At 46.7% G+C, this 19,444-nt stretch overlaps 1 protein-coding gene across 4 annotated transcripts; it reads left to right on the plus strand.

The window, feature by feature from the left end:
• Positions 1 to 288: 288 nt before the first annotated feature.
• Positions 289 to 19,275, plus strand: CARD14 (caspase recruitment domain family member 14). 4 transcript variants are annotated; one of them, XM_083595236.1, is made up of 21 exons: positions 289 to 434; positions 4,028 to 4,262; positions 5,087 to 5,224; positions 5,552 to 5,877; positions 7,244 to 7,414; positions 7,926 to 8,045; positions 8,686 to 8,811; positions 9,867 to 10,010; positions 10,566 to 10,694; positions 10,920 to 11,047; positions 11,754 to 11,848; positions 12,505 to 12,550; positions 12,880 to 13,069; positions 14,275 to 14,401; positions 14,868 to 15,105; positions 15,247 to 15,310; positions 15,720 to 15,831; positions 16,037 to 16,210; positions 16,879 to 16,982; positions 17,139 to 17,254; positions 18,208 to 19,275. In XM_083595236.1, exons 1-21 carry the CDS (start codon positions 393 to 395, stop codon positions 18,413 to 18,415), a joined length of 3,033 nt encoding a protein of 1,010 aa, XP_083451362.1. In that variant the 5' UTR covers positions 289 to 392; the 3' UTR covers positions 18,416 to 19,275. The 4 variants fall into 4 exon arrangements, with proteins under 4 accessions (XP_083451362.1, XP_083451365.1, XP_083451363.1 ...); XM_083595239.1 differs by having other exon boundaries at positions 291 to 434; positions 10,563 to 10,694; positions 18,208 to 18,556; XM_083595237.1 differs by having other exon boundaries at positions 312 to 434; positions 10,563 to 10,694; positions 11,757 to 11,848; positions 18,208 to 18,556.
• Positions 19,276 to 19,444: the final 169 nt, after the last annotated feature.

The following is a 19,444-nucleotide window of genomic DNA, read 5'->3' on the forward strand; positions in this document are numbered from 1 at the left end:
GCCTTACAGTTTTGTTCATGGGTGAGAAACCAAGGTGAGAAAGGGCAGTGCTTGTCCAAAACCCACACTGGTGAAACTACTTGAGGGAGGACTTCAACTTTGGCACCCTGGTGTTTACAACCTGAGCCTATGTTGTTACTTCTGTGAACTCTCAGCTCCTATAACTGGAAGGAAGTCTGATTAGCTTGCTGAGGTAATGATGCCTTGCTATGCAACAGAGCCATACACCTCTGGTGGAATAATAGATCTCTCTTAGCCTGGCACTCTGCCCAGGAGGAAGAACTGCTGATGAATACATTAAATCTCCCTGGCAAGCAGAGCTGGTCCTCCTGAAAAACCTGTTCACTGTTCTCCAGACATCACAGTCTTTCTCCAAGACATGCAACACCAATATGTCGAGGACAACATTCTCCTCTGTGGATCAGCAGGAACAGGTAGGACTAGTAGGGTCTCAGCTTTAGCGTTCAGTGTTTCTGTCGGGATGGCTTGGCCTGAAGGATAGGAAGGGCTGCTATCTCAATCACATCCAGGGCAAAAGAGCTGAGGAGAATAGGAGTTTAGTAAGTTGCTCAGTGAGCTGAAGGCCTTAATTTGGACTTGAGTGTCCTCCTCTTCCTCCTCCATTTACTTCAACACCCGTAAATGCAGGCCTTTAGGGCATTCAAGACTGATAAATTGCTTTATACAGAGAGCCATATGGAGACCCAGAAACTAAACACCTGAGAACAGCAGGGATTTTCTTCAGTGGGAACTCACCAGAACTCAGTTCTGGCACCTCTCAGGTAAGTTCCAGAACTTATCAGGTGGGTGCCATTGCCATTCTAAGAGAAAGAGGGAGATGTTCATGGCGAGTTCTGGCACCTCTTTTTCTAGAAAAATAGCAGTGGAGAACAGGACCTAGATGTTCCTACCCCACAGAGTCCCCACTCCTTGTTTACTTATTGGAGAAGTTCGTTTGTTTGTTCATTGCATTTTATCCTCCCTCCAAAGAAACTTAGACAGTGTGCACAATTTCTGCTCCTTAATTCCCTGATTCCAACCATTGAAGAGTTTGGAAAAGAGTTATTTTCATTGCCTCATTCTTTCTCCGCAATGGAACGTTGGGTTTCGAGTTCTCTCTGCGTTTAAGTGGCTGGGTACACTTCTGGCTTTTTAAAGATGTCAGGCAATAATCGGCAACGTTGCATACATGAATGAATTAACAATGATGCGTATTATGTATTTCTGATGTTTTTAATCTGCCCAGGACTGTTAGGTAAAATATTATGCAGAAATCTCAAAATAAATTAATGTAGCAGGAGACCTAGGGTCCTGGAGGGTAGTGTTGGCAGAACCAGCCAAAGATCTCCCTGTGGCAAAAGTTGCTGGTGCTCCCCATTCCCTGTACAGAAGCCAATTGGACTGGTAACTGAATGTTATATCAACAGACAGTGATGGGACAGCATCCTCCAAAACACCTGAGAGGGGAGAGGAGAACACACAAACACAGAGAGCTCTATCCTCCAGCACCTTGCTGCTGTTCCCTGCTTCACTCTGCTCTTCCCTGCCAAATGGTAGGGCCAAGCCCAAGCGATTGGGTTTGTTGCTTGGTGGTGGCGATGACGGCTTGCTTTATTATTTGATTTAGGAAAGGAAGGCAAAAATAAAATTTCTACCCCAATCTGGAAAGGTTTTGCCCCATCAGGCACTTCAAATTATCCAAAACCTTTTTTGCCCAGTATTATGGTTTCTCCCCAATCACCTAAAGAACTCTGTGCCTAAAAGGGAAATGGCTATTGACATGATTGTTCATCTAACTGTACTTTCCTTGTTTGGGCAGCCCGTCAGCTTCTTGAACTGCTCTAGCTGGAATATGGCCCTGTGCTACTTACTTTCAGATAGGAAGCCAAATTTAATTGGCTGCAGGGAGGAGGAGGAGAAGAAGAAGCTTCTAGTTCTGATGGTTAGGATAATGTTCTCATCCCTGCCTACCTTATTGGAATTTTATTGCCATGTTTAATCACTGCTGCCTCTAGGTAAATGGGTTGGTGGTGTTAACAGTCCATTGTGGCCCATAAGAGGACTGTATCACTGTTGTGGTTATTTAGTTAGCACTAGATATGTGCTAGACACTTGGAAGGACACAGAACGGACAGGGGAGGTGCACATGGGAATAATTTCAGCTCTAGATGTAAATTGACAAGGAGCAGATTATCAGACATCAGGCTTTACTCCAGAATTCAGCAGACATCCACACTGTAAATGTTAAATAAATGTGTAGGTTAGATAACAATTTATTAAGGTGCCTGTGTGTGTGTGTTCGTCCACCCACTTCTTCAAGTGTGGAAAAGTTCCAATGGCAATACTTCCGGGTTTAGTTTCCTTTGGATAAGGCAGCTCAGGATATTTGGGATGCATTTATAATGTTTGTGCAAGCAGAGCGTAAGTGGAGGCAAAGCATGCATTTCAAACAAGACAGGAAATCCCCCTATATATGGGTAGCAGCTTGGTCAGTCCTGCAGTTTCAGTTCACTCCAACCAGAGCACACACATGCTTTGGGAAAATGTCAACTGTTGTTTTTCTGCCTTCTGGCCATCAGATGGAGGAGTGTCACCTTCTCCAGACTCAAGGTGGTGTCTCATTCAAACACATGCAGAGATTCCTAGCCTACTAGGAAAAGATCTTCTAACCATTAGTTCCTTTCCATGAAATAGCAACCTTCTATTCTGAATTATTAACCAGCAATCCTTTGTGAGCAGGCTGGGAAGAAGAAGAAAGTCTGGCAGCAGGTTTTACACCATAAATAGATTTTCCTTCTGGACTCAATGAACCAATGTGGCTGATTTTAATAAACTATTATTTGAACCTCATATGCATCTTTGGCGTACGGGTTCATGCTTTGCTTGTGACACACTGTAATTTTGACTCTCTGTAGTGCACACACAAAACAGCTCAAATTCTGTGCCCTGTGTAAATGATGCAAAATACAAAAAATTAAAAAAAATGCACATATGACGTTTGAATAGTATATTGTGTTTGCCAAGGGGAGGAGCAAGCCAGTATGTGACACTGAAGAACTTTCCCCTCCTTTGCCATTGCATATTTTAATCCAGCTGTTCTTCCGGCACCTGAGATGTCAGTAGGCACTGCTCACACTATTTCAAGCCTCTGTTTTTTTTTTGCTTCCATAACATAGCTGTCAACTTTCAGATTTGAAAATAAGGAATCAGCAGCCTCGAAAATAAGGGATCAGCAGCCTCACCTGTCCTGGGGACAGTCTACGGGATATCTAACAATCTGGGATAGCAGCGGGAAGCAGCGGGGAAATGGCACTGGAATAAGGGAATTTCCCGCAAAAAAAAAGGGAAGCTTGACAGCTATGTTCCATAAGGTCTAGAAGCATTTTTAGAAAAAGAGGGAGAGAGGGGGATAAATTATGTGCCCAGGACTAAATTGTTGCTACACTTAGGTAAGAGAGTATAATAGACACATTTCAGGCAGTTGGATAATTTGCTGTAACCTGTCGCATCTGTAGTATGTATGTATGCATGACTTGAATTTATATACTGCCCTATAGACAGAGGTCTCAGGGTGGTTCATATAACAAAATCAGAATATAAAACCACAAAATATATAATCAAAATAAAAACAGCAACCCAATAACACCCCCCTCCAAAAAAAAAAACACTGCACATTTTAAAAGGCCATAGGATGTCAATCAAATCAACTAAAGGCCTGGTTAAAAAGGAACGTTTTTGCCTGGTACCTAAAGGTGTATAATGAAGACAGGTGTATAATGCATGTAGTGTTAATTTGGATAAAAGCAGAGAGGATTATGGACTCGATCTCCAAGAATCCTTTTGGTCCTGCAGTATTGTGCAATGCTGTTTTCTAGGCTGGGATTCGGCCTCTGCTGTGCCACACGCCCAATTTGGAACAAGAGCTGTGTACCTTATGGAGCGCTTACCTACTGTGTATTTAGAGCTTCAAAAAACAAGTTTTTGATTTGTGTCCTTTGAAAACTACTAGCCCCTCTCGTCCTTCCAGATTCCTATTATGGCAGAGGCAGGAGCAGATGACCCCATCCTGGTTGATCAACAGCTCCGTGACATGGATGAGGACCTTTTGTGGGAGATGGTAGAGGGTCATCGCTACAGGATTGTTCGTGGTGTCACCCCGAGCCGGCTTACACCCTATCTGCGCCAGGCCAAGGTGCTTGGACAACTTGATGAGGAAGAGGTGCTGCACAGCCCTCAGTTCACAAACAGCGCCATGAGAGTGGGTGAGCAGCCTTAGTGTGGCAATGTTGATGGGACGCCATAAGGCACATCTACCTATAATGGGGAAAGGGGATATGTTTCTTTCTTGCTCCTCTCCCTCTAGAAGAAATGCAGAAGGGGAGGCGGGACAGCCCTGTTGAACTTTGTCTACACTACCAAGTTTGTCATTAATCATGCTCACCATAAGCAGATGAGGAAGGCTACCAACTTTAGAAGCAGACATAGCCTGTGTCCAAAGAATCTCAACATGGTAGTGTTACCACTGGAGGGAAGGCTAGCTGTTGATGCAAAAATTTGGACTACTAGGACATCATTTGTGGCTGGGGGAATAAATGCGATACTAAATGGGAAGGAGTTCCTCTGTGTCAGTCAAAGGAGGATGGGTGTTTCACAAAGGGGCAACCTGGTGCTCTCAATATGTTTTGGACAACAATGCTTATCAACCCCAGTCAGCATGAGGGCACCAGATTGGAGAAGGCTGCCAAAGACAGATAGGCAAATTGTCCCACAAAGACCATAGGTAGGGTAAAATCATTCCCGCACAGACCAAGGCTGAAGGAAGGAAGCCAAAGCTGGGTCCGTCAAGACAACTGATTGCAGCCTATTTTGCAAGACTTATGTCCTTAAAGACTGCTCTGTTGGCTTCTCTGTACTGCAAGTGCTATAGAAGGCCATTTAGCTGGCTAACAAAATTACTTGCAGAGATACGGCACATCACATCACCTGCCATGTTCCACTGACCCAGCAGGCAGGGTGGGTCTTACGGAGCCCCATGGGAGAGGAACTCAATCGCTTTATTCTGTTGTTCTTTCTTATTCCCTTGCAGGTCACATGCTGGATCTCTTGAAATTCCGTGGGAAAAATGGAGCCCTTGCCTTTCTGGAAAGCCTGAAACTCCACAACCCAGATATTTATGTGCTCATCACTGGCTTGGAACCTTCCATAGACCACAATCATTTCAGTGGTGAGTTTTCTCAAACCCTGTACCCCACCTATTCATGGTTCACTTTCTTGAGAGGAGACAGTTGTGTTAAAAACAATCTTCAGCCCCTGAAGTGAGGCTGACCCAAGATGTTTTGGTACCTAAGGCAGATAATCAAAATAGTGTCTCTTACACACACACACACACACACACACACACACACACACCCCTTGCCAACTTCCTCACAGGTAGCAGAAATACACCAGACTGCTGCCAAAATCTGTCTGCCTGAGGTGGATGCCTTGCTCTGTCTGCTTCATGGTAGGCCTGGACCAGTCAAAGGCCTAACTGTTATTTCCCTTACCCTAGACTTGATTGAGAGTTCCCAACTGACAGAATGCTTGGCCAAGGCAGTGAGCAGCCTGCAGGAAGAACTGAGCCAGGAGAAGCGGCAGAAGGTGTCTTTGCTCCATCACTGCCGCAAGCTGAAGGAGAAGACTGCCCGACTGGAAGCACAAGCTGAAAGCCTGAGCGGCATTGAGGCCGAATGTAACCGCATGAAGAGGGAGCTCAGTGCCCACTTCCATGAAGCCCTCAAGCTTAAAGATGAACTTTATGGCCTGTCTTTACGTTACAGCAGTGCCCTGCAGGAGAAGGACCTGGCCATCACCCGCTGTCAGAGCCTGCAGGAAGAGGTGTGGTAGGGTGTTGTGCTCAGCTGATGTTGTCACATCATTTTAGGAGTGAAAGGCTGCTATCAGGAATAATGGATGTGCATTATGTGTTTTGAAGAAATTCCCAGAGTCTTTCGCTAGTCCTCTAAATGAAGTTTCAATGAATGTTTTGCCACAGCTCCAGAGTGCTTCCTGTCAGTAATCTGGAGCTATTTTTGTACATGCCACTTTTACTGCTAGGTGTTTCGGAATGCAGGAATTGTTAGCTTGCCTGGAGGAATGCCTATTTATGCTGCAGCTTCAGAGGAAGGGCACAGCTCTTCCTCCAATGAACACCTCCTCCAATACAATTACCAGTAGATGATGACCCATTTTGATTGACTGGAAGTGACATAACATAAAATTCCATGAAAATGATGCAATCTGATTCCAGACCAAGATTGTTTGGCATCTGCTTGTCAAAAGAGAGTAGGGTTTCTTACAAGATGACTCCTGAAATGCCTGGTTTATTGGACCTATCAGCTGAAGAGTGTGGTATTGTAGATTGGATTGTGTGCTAGGAGAGCCTATCACCAATTTCTTTGTAGTTGTCCAGATTTTTCTCTTTCCTCCTGTGCTATGATTAACCTAAGTATGTATTTAGCACGGCTTATTGCAGAACGTGCATAGGTTTGGAGTGTAGAAGACACCCCTCAGTAAGTGCTTACTGAGGGTTCTGTGGCAGTGATAGTGTAACCCCACCCCTTAGTAGGAGTGGTCCTGTTTGGGGTTTCTACCAGCCAGTCAGTCATGCTCTCTTCTAGAATACTATAAGCCTGATGTGAGGAACCATTGGCCCTCCATATGTTGCTGAACTACAACTTCTATAACACCTGGCCATTGACCATGATTGCTTGAGCTGATGGGAGCTGTAGATCAGCAGCATCTGGGGAGCCAAAGGTCCCCCACCACACCTTGTATAAGGTGTAAAGTGCTCAAGCAGGCCATTCCCCACTCCCAGTTTTCCATCTTTCTTTCCCAGCTGCTCCTCAACATTCTGTGGGCACTAAGCATGCCCAGTCTTTCCTTGGCTGTTGGGGATGGGTACGTGTGTCCCATTAGTTTTATTTGTTTTTGTTTTAAATTTGGAGTTTCCTTGAATGTGCTGGTGCCACCATCTTGTTTCTCAGTTGGCCTGCTTTGGCTCCAGTTCTGTTGTCCCTCCCCAGCTGAGTCCACTGTTAGAAGGACTGGCAGTCTAGCTGCATGCTTAAAACCAGACCCTCAGGTCCAGTGTTTCAGAGTGAGCATCCAAACCTTGCCAGGTGTTTCATGCTGCCACCACTCGTCTTGCTCACTCACTGCTGCTGCTTCTTCTTTTTCTTCTCTGTGTTCCCATCAATGGTAGCTGTACCTGATGAAGCAGGAATTGCAGCGAGCCCGGGTGTCATCCTATTGTGAATGGGAGAGGTCCCCAAGGCCAGCTGGGGACACACAGCCACAGGCCGATGAACTTCAGACACTGAGAGAGGAGAACGAGCGTCTCAAGTCAATGGTGGAGCTGGGGACCTTCAGTGTGGTAAAAGACTATTTCCAGGAATACTTTCATACTGGTTTTGCCTGTGCTGTGGATTCTTTTCACAGTCCTTTTCCTTCCCTCGGAGAATCCAGCGAACTGTAGTTCTGTGACGAGAGCTGGGGATTTCTTAACAGAATTCTTCGTTTCACAAAACAACCATTTCTATGATACTTCAGCAGCATATTGGTCATCTGGTGTAAGAACCAATGTAGGCTTGCAATGTCCTTAATGTGTTTGCCCTAAATACAAGCTTCTTACAAACTTATATAGGCAACTGCACAGTTGCTTCCTCACATTTCAGCAAAATTGTTTGTCTTGCACAAATCCCCTCCAACTACATAATGATCCTTTACTGGCTGCAGGAGGCATAGCTTTTGAGGAGGCAGATTGTCACAGATCCAGCCGCCACATATGGGTTTCCACACCCATCCTCCTCAACCTGGGCAAGGGTGTGGTGGAAGGGTAAGGGGAGCGGAAATGCGCCTCTGATGAGCCTCTCTCATTTGTCCAGGTGCAGAAGGATATCCTGGAGCAGAACCTTGATGATGCTCTGGACGGAAAGCAGGAACTGCTGAATCGCATCCACTCGCTGAGGGAGCAGGCGGCACTTGCTGAGAATCAGCGGAAGCAGGTGAGAGGGGGCTGCACAACCCATGCTTGCCTTTAGGCAAGGTGGGAGGCAGAGGAATCAAGCCTCTTTCCAACTCATGTCAGGAGGACAATTCAACTAGCATAGCTAGCTGCATGCCTGTACTTCAGTCTGTAGCATGAGGTTACAGAATCCAGCCCATATTGTTTGTTTACATTTGTATCCCATGCTTCCTCCCCTAGGGGAGCTCAGGGCATCTAAGGACACAAAGCAATACCAAAAATAAATAAACCATAGAACATTTAAAATATCAAACAGCATCTGATTAAAACTGCGGGAGCCAATACCTTTAGGACGCAGTCTCACAACAAAAGCTGCTCCAAATATATTTCGATGTTGCACCTGAACACTGTCAAGCTGGGTTACATTACCAGCATAATGTAGGTGTCAAGAGGACCTAGGATAGCTCAGTTGGTATAGCATGAGACTCTTAATTTCAGGGTTGTGGGTTTGAGCCCTACGCTGGTCACAAAGATTCTGGCCATTGCAGGGGTTTGGACTAGATGACTCTCGTGGTCCTTTCCAACTCTACAATTCTGTTCCATGCATTAAGGCAGTGGCAGAGAGTGCCATGCGTTTACTGGGTGTTAATATCTTGCTAACATTTTTTGTCACCATTCAGTGCTGGGAAGAAAAGGAGCACACTCTGATCCAGTGCCAGAGGATGAAGGTGGACTGTGAGATCTACAAGGACAAAATCAGTGCCCTCCAGGCACAAGTGGCTGATCTGCAGAAAGAGAGAGATCAGGTAACCTAGAGGTCTGACCGCATTAAAGAGAGTTGTTGTTTTCAGGGCAGGCGGCAGGGAGGTTACCAAAGTAAGGGAAGTGGTGGCTTGTCTGATTAGAAGGGATCTTTACCATTCTAGAATGTTGCAACAGTTAAGGAAATGTCCAATCAAATGTTCCAAGCCATATAATGGACATTACCTGTTACTAGCTGCAAGGTTTTAATGGGAAGGTGGCGTTGTGGGTTAAACTACAGAGCCTAGGACTTGCCGATCAGAATGTTGGCGGTTCGAATCCCTGCCACAGGGTGAACTCCTGTTGCTCGGTCCCTGCTCCTGCCAACCTAGCAGTTTGAAAGCACATCAAAGTGCAAGTAGATAAATAGGTACCACTCTGGTGGGAAGGTAAATGGCATTTCCGTGCGCTGCTCTGGTTCGCCAGAAGCGGCTTAGTCATGCTGGCCACATGACCCGAAAGCTGTACGCCGGCTCCCTCGGCCAATAAAGCGAGATGAGCGCCACAACCCCAGAGTCGGCCACGACTGGACCTAATGGTCAGGGGTCCCTTTACCTTTACCTAGAATCCAGCCCAGTAGTTAAAAAGATAGCAGCAATTGTAACAAGGCTTGTTGTCTAAGCAGAGAACTGGCTGCATTACTAATTCTGTTTGTGGAATCTCTTCCCCCGGACTTCCCCACATTGCATGCAGGACCTTAAGGCAGAGATCCTGCATGCAATGCACCCTGCATTAGCAGAAACCTTCCAGCATTAGCTGGACCTTCCAAGGTAGGTCCAGCCTTACTTTTATATTTTGCAGTCCCAAGACAACTCAGGCAGCACCTTGGGTTTTTTGTTGGTACTGCAGAGTACTCCTTGTGCTTCCTGTGGTATGTTCTGCCCCTATTTAGGATTGATTCTCAAGGCCCCAGAGCAAATGGCTCACTGGAACCTTTTAAGCTATTGTGAGAATAGTTTTGATCTCCTGCACTTGTCCCTATAACTGTTGCTGCCGATAGCTTATTTCCGTCTGTCTCCTAAAGCCCCTGCCAATGACGTGTTTCTGTCCCCCTCCCCAGGCCTACAGTGCAAGGGATGCTGCTCAGGTGGAAATTTCTCAGAGCCTCCTGGAGAAAGATTCGCTCCGCCGCAAAGTCTTTGAGCTCACGGATGAGATCTGTGAACTCAGGAAGCAGACAGGCCTAAGTGGCTCAGTGCTCGCAGTGAGTTTTGGGATGAGGGTAACCGAGGGCCCGCTCCCATTACACCTCTCCCACCTCCTCGCCTATCGCCTCCCAGCTCGTCCAAACCTCCCCTCCCAGCACCCACTCCCCCACCCCTCCCAGCTCCCCATCACCTCCAACCCCTTTGAAAGGAAGATGGGAGGCATTTCAGAAAGTGGCTTACCAAACTGCTCTCTGGAGCGCCTCCCATCCTGCTTTTAAATAGCTCACTAGGGCCACTTGCCACCTCCACTGCTTGCTTGCCTACTGTCACACTGGAGTTACCGTAGCCACCTACTGACAGCCATGCAAACTGCAGCATGACAACAGAACGACAATTTTATTATATGGGGGGAATACACGTTAAAATTACTGGTTAGCAGGCGACATACTCATATTCCCCAGCACACAGCATGGAAATGACTGGGGTAGGAGAAAAATGGCAGCTCCTTATCATCTATATGGCGTTGTTCCCGCCAGTATTTTCTGCCCTGCAGGCAGTTCTTTGCTGCGTGTTTTGTGAGCCATTTCTATCTCTCTGTTTCCTCTAAGCAGGTGCAGTGGGATGGGCCTGCCAGCTCTCTGACCAAGGAACCTTGTCCAAAGAGGAAGCAGCGTCTTGTGCGCATGAACGCCGTCTGCCCCCGGGGTGACAGCCAGGACAGCTTCTTGAGCATGTCTGAGGTGTACAGCTCACCCCTCCCCAAACCCACCATACTTTTTCCAACTGCAAGGCGGGGGGGGGTTAGGGGGAGGCGCCACAGGATACTATCCTCAGGGTGTGGGGTCTCACTTGTCTTGCAGGCCCCCACTCTTTAGGGCACAGAACACCTGGGGGAAAGACCTGAATGGGGAAATTGGAGTTCCCTTGTGTCTGAGTGGCCTGACCTACTTCTTTTTTTTTCGCAGTCTTGGTCAGATTTAAGCAACAGGTCGAATCAAGAGCTGCTTGGGAGCATCCGCTCATGCTGCCCAATCCCACCATGTAAGCATTCCCTACAGAGGAGAGCCATGCAAGAAAGTTCTTTTTCCAGAAGGTGAGTACAGACCATGCTCTGCTGTATACTGCTGGTTCCCAGCTAGGCCTATGTGGGCATGTGTGCTTATTAAAAAAGAGAGAGAGAGAGAGAATCACGATTTTGATAGACAGGTGCATTTTGCAAAGCGGACAAATAAATACCAATTTACAGAAATATTTTGGTTTTCTCATTTATCGCAGATGCTTTTTTTCCAGTCATCCAGATTTTAGCAGAATTTTGAAAGGGGGTTAAGAGCAATTAGGTAGGATATGGAGATGTGACGATTATCTCCCACCACCACTGGAAGTGTTTATAAGCCTTGATCTTATACTTTCCATATGTTTTCTTCACAGCCATGAAGGGTAGAAACTTGCACCCTTAAGTCTTCATATGCCACCAGATTATGTGCAGCAGTTACCACGGCCACTTCTTGACAGCCGTGCAAACTGCAGCAGGACAATTTTATTATGTAGTGTTGGGCAGGGGGAGGGGGAACAAGTTAAAATGATGTGCTAACAGGCTCCACTGGACATGTGTGAATCTGTTCTAGGCTCAACTAAACAATATATAAGGAGGAAATATTTTAAGATTGTTCATCCTGTTTATCATACACCCACACCCACCATCCTGAATATAACCTCGCAACCGCCATGACCCCCTGGATTGATCTAACTTTCCAGTTCACACTCTGTTATTTTCATCTTATTTATGTCTCCTCTTGCAGCAGTTCCCTGGAGTTTCTGGAGGACGATTTCCCTTCAGCCTCTGAAGAGAAAGTAGAAGACACCCCTTTTGAGTATGAGATGGTGGAAAAAGAGGGTAAGGGATCAAACCTAGGTTGGTGTGTCCCTGGCTAAGGGGAGGAGACGACTCTTCTGATTGAGTTGTTGTATTTATAATTACCTCATTAGCTCTGGGCATATTGTAGCAGCTTCACTACCTTTCTCCAAAGGGTCCACAATCTAAGTGGGCCCTTCAGTTGGGACAGGGCAAACCAATCATATCAATAATAGTAGGAGACTTGTTATCAAAGTGTTAATTTTAAGTACAATACTGTGACTCCAAAGTCAGATCTATACTAAAGAGAAAAAGCAGGGACATACAATTCCAGAATTTGCTTCCTTGGTGAATTCTGATTACCTGTTTTTTGGGGTGGAGAACTTCAGACCTGCAGGGCCAAATGTGGCCCTTTAAGGATCTCTTATTGAGCCCATGAGACTTTCCCAGGCCACACCCCTCATCTAGCAGGCACCCCATATCCAGCAAAGCAAAGGAGACACAATGAGTAAACTCTGAAGGTTACCAGCCAAGCATTTTGGGCAGCAATAATAGATCCTGCCTCTTGTTGCAGAACTTACTGCCCCATTCTGATTGGTTGGTGTGCAGCTTTGCTAACGTAACATGGGTGCCTGGTTAGAGACGAACGAAGTGGTCACTTAGCTCTCACCTATTCAAACATTTCTTTTTCATTCCAGATGGCAACTCTTTGTGGCTTCACCTGGACCCCTGCATCTCAGAGAGGTAAATGTCAAGTTCTCAACCGCAGAAAATTTGGGTCGTAAGCATCCAGACTCAAGGCCTAACTCAATGAGGATTTTCTCAACAATTGAGGCACCCATGTCCTGGGCAAAAGACAAAAGGGCTGTGCTGACATCAAGGAAAAAAAGAGTTTGTTACCCAAGACCTGATATTTCTGACAGTGGCCCATTTTGCATGTAATGCTATGAAGCTTAGTTGAACCTGTGATGGGATGAGCCAAGGGGAAGGAAAGGCGAGATATGCACATCCCGGAGGAGACAGAAGCCCCTATGCCCACTCTGTCCTCACGGCTCCATTCTCCTCTTCCCCAGTGTGCCTATGCGCCGGCGGCTTGCACAGCGTTTCCCAAGCCGCATCACAACCATTGCCTTCCAAGCCAACACTTTGATGGAACAGATCAGCATCATTGGGGGGAACCAAACGGGCATCTTCATTCACCAAGTCACACCTGGCTCTGCTGCTGATGAGATGTCTTTGTCGCCGGGCCATCAGATTGTGCTGGTAAGACGTGCACATCTCCTGACTCCTCTAAGACTCCGTTGGTTATGCCTAAGGAGCCTATCTTTCTCTTTCCCATGGAGATACCCTGTTTCCTTTGGACACTTTACTCCTCCTCCTAGCTGCATCCCTGTCCCCATGTAGAGCCCAGGGAATTGCCACCTGACAATGATTTGGTGCTGGAGGAAGGAAACAAAATGGAAAACACCAAAGCTACTCCAAGTGCTCTTTCCATACTACAGTAATGACCACTGCGCTCACAACATTAATGTGCAGATAGTTGTAATTGCTGTGGATAGAATAGAAAATGTTCTAAAACACAATATTTTATTCTCTTCCTAATTATGCTGTTTTAAATGTGTTTCTATATATGACCTTCCTTTGTAATGTCTTATTTTGAAATCTTTTAAGGTATTTTAGTTTCTTGCTAATTATGTTTCTTTGGATGTATGTTTTGTATTTGCTCTTCTTCCGTAATGTTTTATTTTGGAATGTTCTATTTGATGTTTTAACGTAGGTTGCAAACTGTTCTGATGTGTTTGTTGTTGTTAAAAACAGAAAGTGGTATAGAAATGAAATTAAACAATAGAATCTTTATTCCCCAGCAATTCACGTCGAACAGTGCGAGTGCCGGGAAGCTGCTGTTGCCTTGTAGTAAAAGTGCTTTCTGGGTGGGACACTCAATATCTGAATCATGATGAAGAAATTATGAGATGGTTGAGCAAGAGGCATGGCTTCTGGAAGGCTCAGCATCTAAGCATAAGCATCCCTGGGAGACAGTCATTGAGCGCAAAGATGGCAAAACTGCTCAGAGTAGGACATATGCAGGTGTCTCCTGCTGGGCTACTTTCAGAGGGCTTCAACTCCCTCAAGTATTTGGGAACACACTGCTTCAAGCTAAGAGTAATAACAAGCTCAAAATTTGGCAGGAAATTGCTCCAGAACAGTGAACCACTCTAATGCAAGTCATATTGCTCAGCTTCTTCTGCCTTCACTGGAGATTCAGCACTCATTTTCCCTTGCCAGACTACTTAGGCACTTTTTACCAAAGGTGTCATTGTAACATGAGCATGGTGAAGGATTCTCCTGTGTTGTGGCTTCACCAGGCTGCAACTGATTGCCATCATATGTTTGTCTGTCTCTTGAAACCTTCCTTCAAAGCATTCCCCTTGATTTTATTTTTGAGCTATTCTTCTTCAAATTTGTAGGTGGATTATGGAGTCATGGAACCAGGTTTCAAGGCTGTCCTGGAGGATGCAACACTTGAGGAGGCTCTTTGGGTCTTGGAAAGGGTCAATGGCTTCTGCTGCCTGTCCGTGCGGCTCAACATGGAGGGTAAGGGTTGCCTGATGGGAAAGTGGAAGTTGCTATGAGCAATCAGTGATATGGATATTGCTTGAGGTCACACCATCAAGTAAGGTGAACAGTGGATACCACTAAGGGTGGCATACTAGGAGATAGGCAGACCTGCTTCATGGGTAGAATCCATTGGGAAGTTCCCCTGCACAAACCCAGTTGAAACGATTGTAAGCTGTGCAAGAGCATTTCAAGGGGGAATGTGTTAGATAGACAACTTTCTGGCGGATTGCACCCCATGTTAAATAGTGTGAATGAGGAGGTGCTCTTTTAAATTTTCCACCTTGGGCATCAAAATGTTTTGGGACAACCCTGGGCATCTCCCTAGCCATGGGTAGAGTCAGGAAGCCATCATCATTGTCCCCATGCCCCTTGGGCTTCTCAACTCTTATCCTGCGCTCCTGCTATTCCTGCACAGCATTTCCAATACTCTCTAACCCATTAGGCTACAAGAAGCTGCTAAGTGACCTGAACTCCAAGCTGGTGACATCTGGGGACTCCTTCTACGTTCGGTCCAACCTCTGCCTTGAGAGGCAGGCACCTGGGGAACTTCTAGTAGGGTGTCATGACATCCTGCACATCACCGACACAGTGTGCCAGGGCCAAACGCAGTGGAGTGCCTGCCAGGTGAACCCCTACACCATGAAAGACATGGATGCTGGCACTATCCCCAACTACTGCCGGTGAGATTCATCATCTGAGGAGGCCTGAAAGGTCTCCTTAGTGCATCTGAGATGGTCCTCTTCACATGGCCAAGGAGGGGGGGGAACACATCTACTCCTTTTTGCCTAATGCATTCCTCTATCCCCTTCTTTCCACCCTAGGGCACAGCAGCAACTCATCACTCTGATTCAGGAAATGGCCCAGAAGAGCACTGTCACTCACAAGGTAATTGGGAGCAGCCTATGAAATAATTTGAGGAAAGATATCTTAATATCGCAGGCACAGCTCACTGGAATTGTCTTGTGCAGTAGCTTGTGGGCAATTCTGTGCAGCCTTTCTTACTGGTGCATCTCTGTAAACCTCGGTGTCCTCTTCCTCCATCCCTTGCTTTGGAGTGATGGTGTCTCATCACTGAAGTTAAATCTGCAAGCATTTGTTCAGATTGCGAATGGCAGTCACTGGCGATGAAACATGCAGCTCCACCAATGAGTGCGGGCCAGTGCCATTTCCCTTGTAATCCAGGGAAGTTGGCAGAGAGAAGGAAGCATATAACCCAAACAGTACTGATATGTGGAAGACATACTGGGTGACAGTCATTTGGAATGAAGGCTTGACATTCCTTCCTGCCTTGCAGAATTCTGGGTTGCAGCCCAAACTGGTGCGCATCGTGAGCACAGACAACAAGAAGATCAATCCACTCTGGTCATCGATGGACTGCAGCCTGTCGGACTCCAGCAAGCCACATAGTGAGTTCCGGCTAGTTTCTTCTTTCTAAAAAAAAGATAATTACCCTTTGTCCTTTAGCAATGTGTTGTTCCAGAAGACAATTGTCTTGAGGTTGGTCTTCTGCAGAACAACATCAATGGCTCATTTCTCTTCAGTGGGGATCTCTGGGTGTGGCCTTGAATGAGTGGCCTCCTCCAGCCTTGGCTCTTCTTCCTCTTCCTCTAGTGAGCCGCCGAGTCAGCCTACACACCAGGAGCTGTGTCAGCTTGATGCCATACACTTTGGTCAGGCCCTGCAGGCCTGGCTGCCCACGCCCAGTCCTCCTGGTGCCAACGCTGTTGGGAAGGATCCTGGCTGACAAGTTGTGCCTGTCCAAGGCCTTTGAGAAATGTCCAGCAGGTACGTCCTTAGGATGGGGCCGACTCCATCGTTACATAAACTAGCTGGCTCACTTTGCTGGAACTGTGCAGGGGAATGGTTGGATAAGCCATGGGCCAAGGGAGCAGAGACCCGAGGGACTTTTGCTTGGCTTCACTCAACAGAGGGGGCAAGTAAATGAAGAAGAGGAGTCTGGATTTGATATCCTGCTTTATCACTACCCTAAGGAGTCTCAAAGCGGCAAACAATCTCCTTTCCCTTCCCCCCCCCCACAACAAACACTGTGAGGTGAGTGAGGCTGAGAGACTTCAAAGAAAAGTGTGACTAGCCCAAGGTCACCCAGTAGCTGCATGTGGAGGAGCGGGGAAGCGAACCCGGTTCACCAGATTACGAGTCCAGCGCTCTTAACCACTACACCACAAGTGTCTTCCATTGAAGCAATGGAATTGAGGGTAGTAGAGGTTGTCTTCTGACATCCATCTCCAGTTCTTGTCACAAGTACTGCCTCACCCCAAGACACACACCTTGACATCTTGACAAATGTGCCTTGTGGTACATTTCTACTCTGCCCCACCCCCTGCACCCAGCAGTGTCACCAATAATTCCTGAGAGGCAAGGTCCAGTTTGGAAGCTTCTCCAGAACGGCACCAAGCCGTGCTGTCTTCTTGACCTGTTTCTCCCATCTGCAGAGCCCCAAGGCGAAACACAGAGTAGAGATGCGCTCCCTGAAAAAAGTGAGATGAATAGCAACTGTTGTATTCCCCATCAAGCTCTGGAGTGGCTGATGCAAAAGGTAACAGGGGTGCAAGGGGTCTGGGAATGTGGCCCAGGGGTGCAGATGCAAGGATCTCTTAGGAGAGACTAGGATTTGTCAACCCCCCCCAGCTCTTTAGAAACATGCATGCACAGACTTAGAACTTAATTGTACCCTGAACCTGCTCCCCTCTAGAATGTGCATGGCTGGCTGGACCTGGGCCTGGAAAGTGTGCAGGAACTCCTGGCTATGGAAATCTACCCCATCATCATCTTGGTCACCATCAGTGAAAAGAATGGAAAGAAATTCAGGTAAGAGCCGCTGCTCTGCACTGAAAGGCCACTGTCTGCTTTGCAAAACCCGAAGGGCCAAGGCTTCCTTAGCGTAATCCTAAAGCCACAACAACCTTCTTCCTTTCAAGCCTGGATTTGAATTGCATAAAGTTAATGATGCAGCCTTTACAGTGGTACCTCGTGTTACGGATGGGATCCATTCTGGAGGCCCGTCCGTAACACGAAACACCCGAAACTTGAAGCGCTATATCTGTGCAGGCGCGATTTGGCGCTTCTGCTCATGCCTGAGTGGCGAAACCCGGAAGTAACCCATTCCGGTACTTCTGGGTTGCCACAGGACGCAAGACGAAAACACACAACCCGAAGCGGACGCAACATGAGGTATGACTATAATGTATTTGGAGCGGCATTTATGGGTGCAGCAGGAAGTCACACCTATCACGTTGCGGCTTGGCTGTGAAAAGGGGTGCTTTTGAATTGAGTTTTTTTAAAAGAAGCAAGCTGCCCAAAGGGGTTGTTGTGCTATAGGACAGTCTACAAATCATTTAAGTAAATAATAATTACATAATTGAACCCACTGCAAAAGTATTGGATGACAACTATGCCAATCACTGAAACAGGCAGGGGAGATAATTTCTTCTGCCACTTATTCACGCCTCCCACCTGTCCTGGGCTTCAGTCTTTGCTATCCTTCCTACTGTTGCCACCATTCTTCATCCCTTTTGCACTTAGCCTTGGGAAAATGTGCTCCTTCTCCTCCAGTGCCCCTTACAGTCTCTTTTCCTAGCCTATATTACACAAAATGGGACCAAGACTGCAATCCTCACCCCACTTACCTGAGAGCAAGCCCTCTTGAAGCTAGCGGGGATTACTTCTGAGCAGACATGGTTTGGAGGATAACATCCCATGAGAGTAAGGCCCCCAGGTCTTAAGTTGCTGACCTCCAGCCCAACAAACGATCTGCGTTTCAGGAAAGCCCTCCAGCGTCTCGGAGCAACTGAGGAGCAACTTTTGGAGACTGCCCGGAAAGAGGAGGCCCAGCTGGAGACGGTGCCCTGCCTCTATGGCACCATCGCCCCTGATGCCTGGAGTGACCACGACACTCTTGTCAGCTGTGTCCGCGTGGCCATTGCTGAGGAGCAGAAGAAAGTGGTCTGGGTGGAACAAATGCCTCACTGAACCTTTTGGAAATGGGCAAGCGTGTGGCAGTCTTTTGTCTCAGGGCCTTGGAAGGACTTGACAGTGGTGCAATATATTCTGAACTAAGCTCAAGAGGGACTCGGGGCATGTTTGTTCAAACTTTCTGAACACTCTTCTATACACACAACACACACTTCCAAGCTTAATTGACCTTTTGCCTCCCAACCCTGACCGCACACCCCGCTAAGTCTTATGTTGACTAGGAAAGACAGCGCTTCTGTTCCATTGAAAATCAAGACATTGTTCAGCTGAGTTTAAAAAAATTCAGATGTTTCATTCTGTGGCTTGTCCCCATTGGGCTTGTTCCCATTTTGCTTAAAATGTTGAAAAGAAGGTGCTTTGGGGCCAATTTGAAAGCGAGAGAGACCCCTTGATTTCAATGGGGCAAGTAGGCAAAGGATTTGACCCTTCAGATCTCAATAAATATGCCACTCACTATACACTGTTAACACATGTACAAATGAAGAACGGTGGGATGTTGTATGATTTGCTATGCTCATGACCTACATTTCCCTCCCCCAGAATATATGGGACCCTTGTGGCCTCTCTTTTAATGTACTGGGTATCCCAGATCTCTCTGGCCTTCTGTCAGCACCTGCTTCTCAAGCATCTTGCAACATTAATACACTGCAGGTGTTTAATCCAGAGACTGTAGATACAATACTTGTAAACAATTGCATACTCATTCAAGCTGTCTCTTACCTGGTTTACCTTCCACTTTCTGTTTTTAATTACTTCGACAGGTAAAGCAAATATATATCTCCTGATTTTATTTCATTTTGTAAAACAGCACTGTGCTAGGTAGCTCTGCTGCTTGCATTAAACTAAAATCCTTGCTGGACACTCTTATATATGTTTACTGCCTACCACTGCTATGGTGACCCCAACCCAAATCTCTGCGGGGGTTTCCAGATTCTCAACTTGAAGAGACAAACAGCAAGTGTGGGAGAAACTAGAAGACATTCTAGTGATTGTCATTGCTGTGGTAACAAGGGAAGGGCTATCCGC

The sequence above is a fragment of the Podarcis filfolensis genome (assembly GCF_964270895.1).
Source record: "Podarcis filfolensis genome assembly, chromosome: 2".
Lineage (NCBI taxonomy): Eukaryota > Metazoa > Chordata > Lepidosauria > Squamata > Lacertidae > Podarcis > Podarcis filfolensis.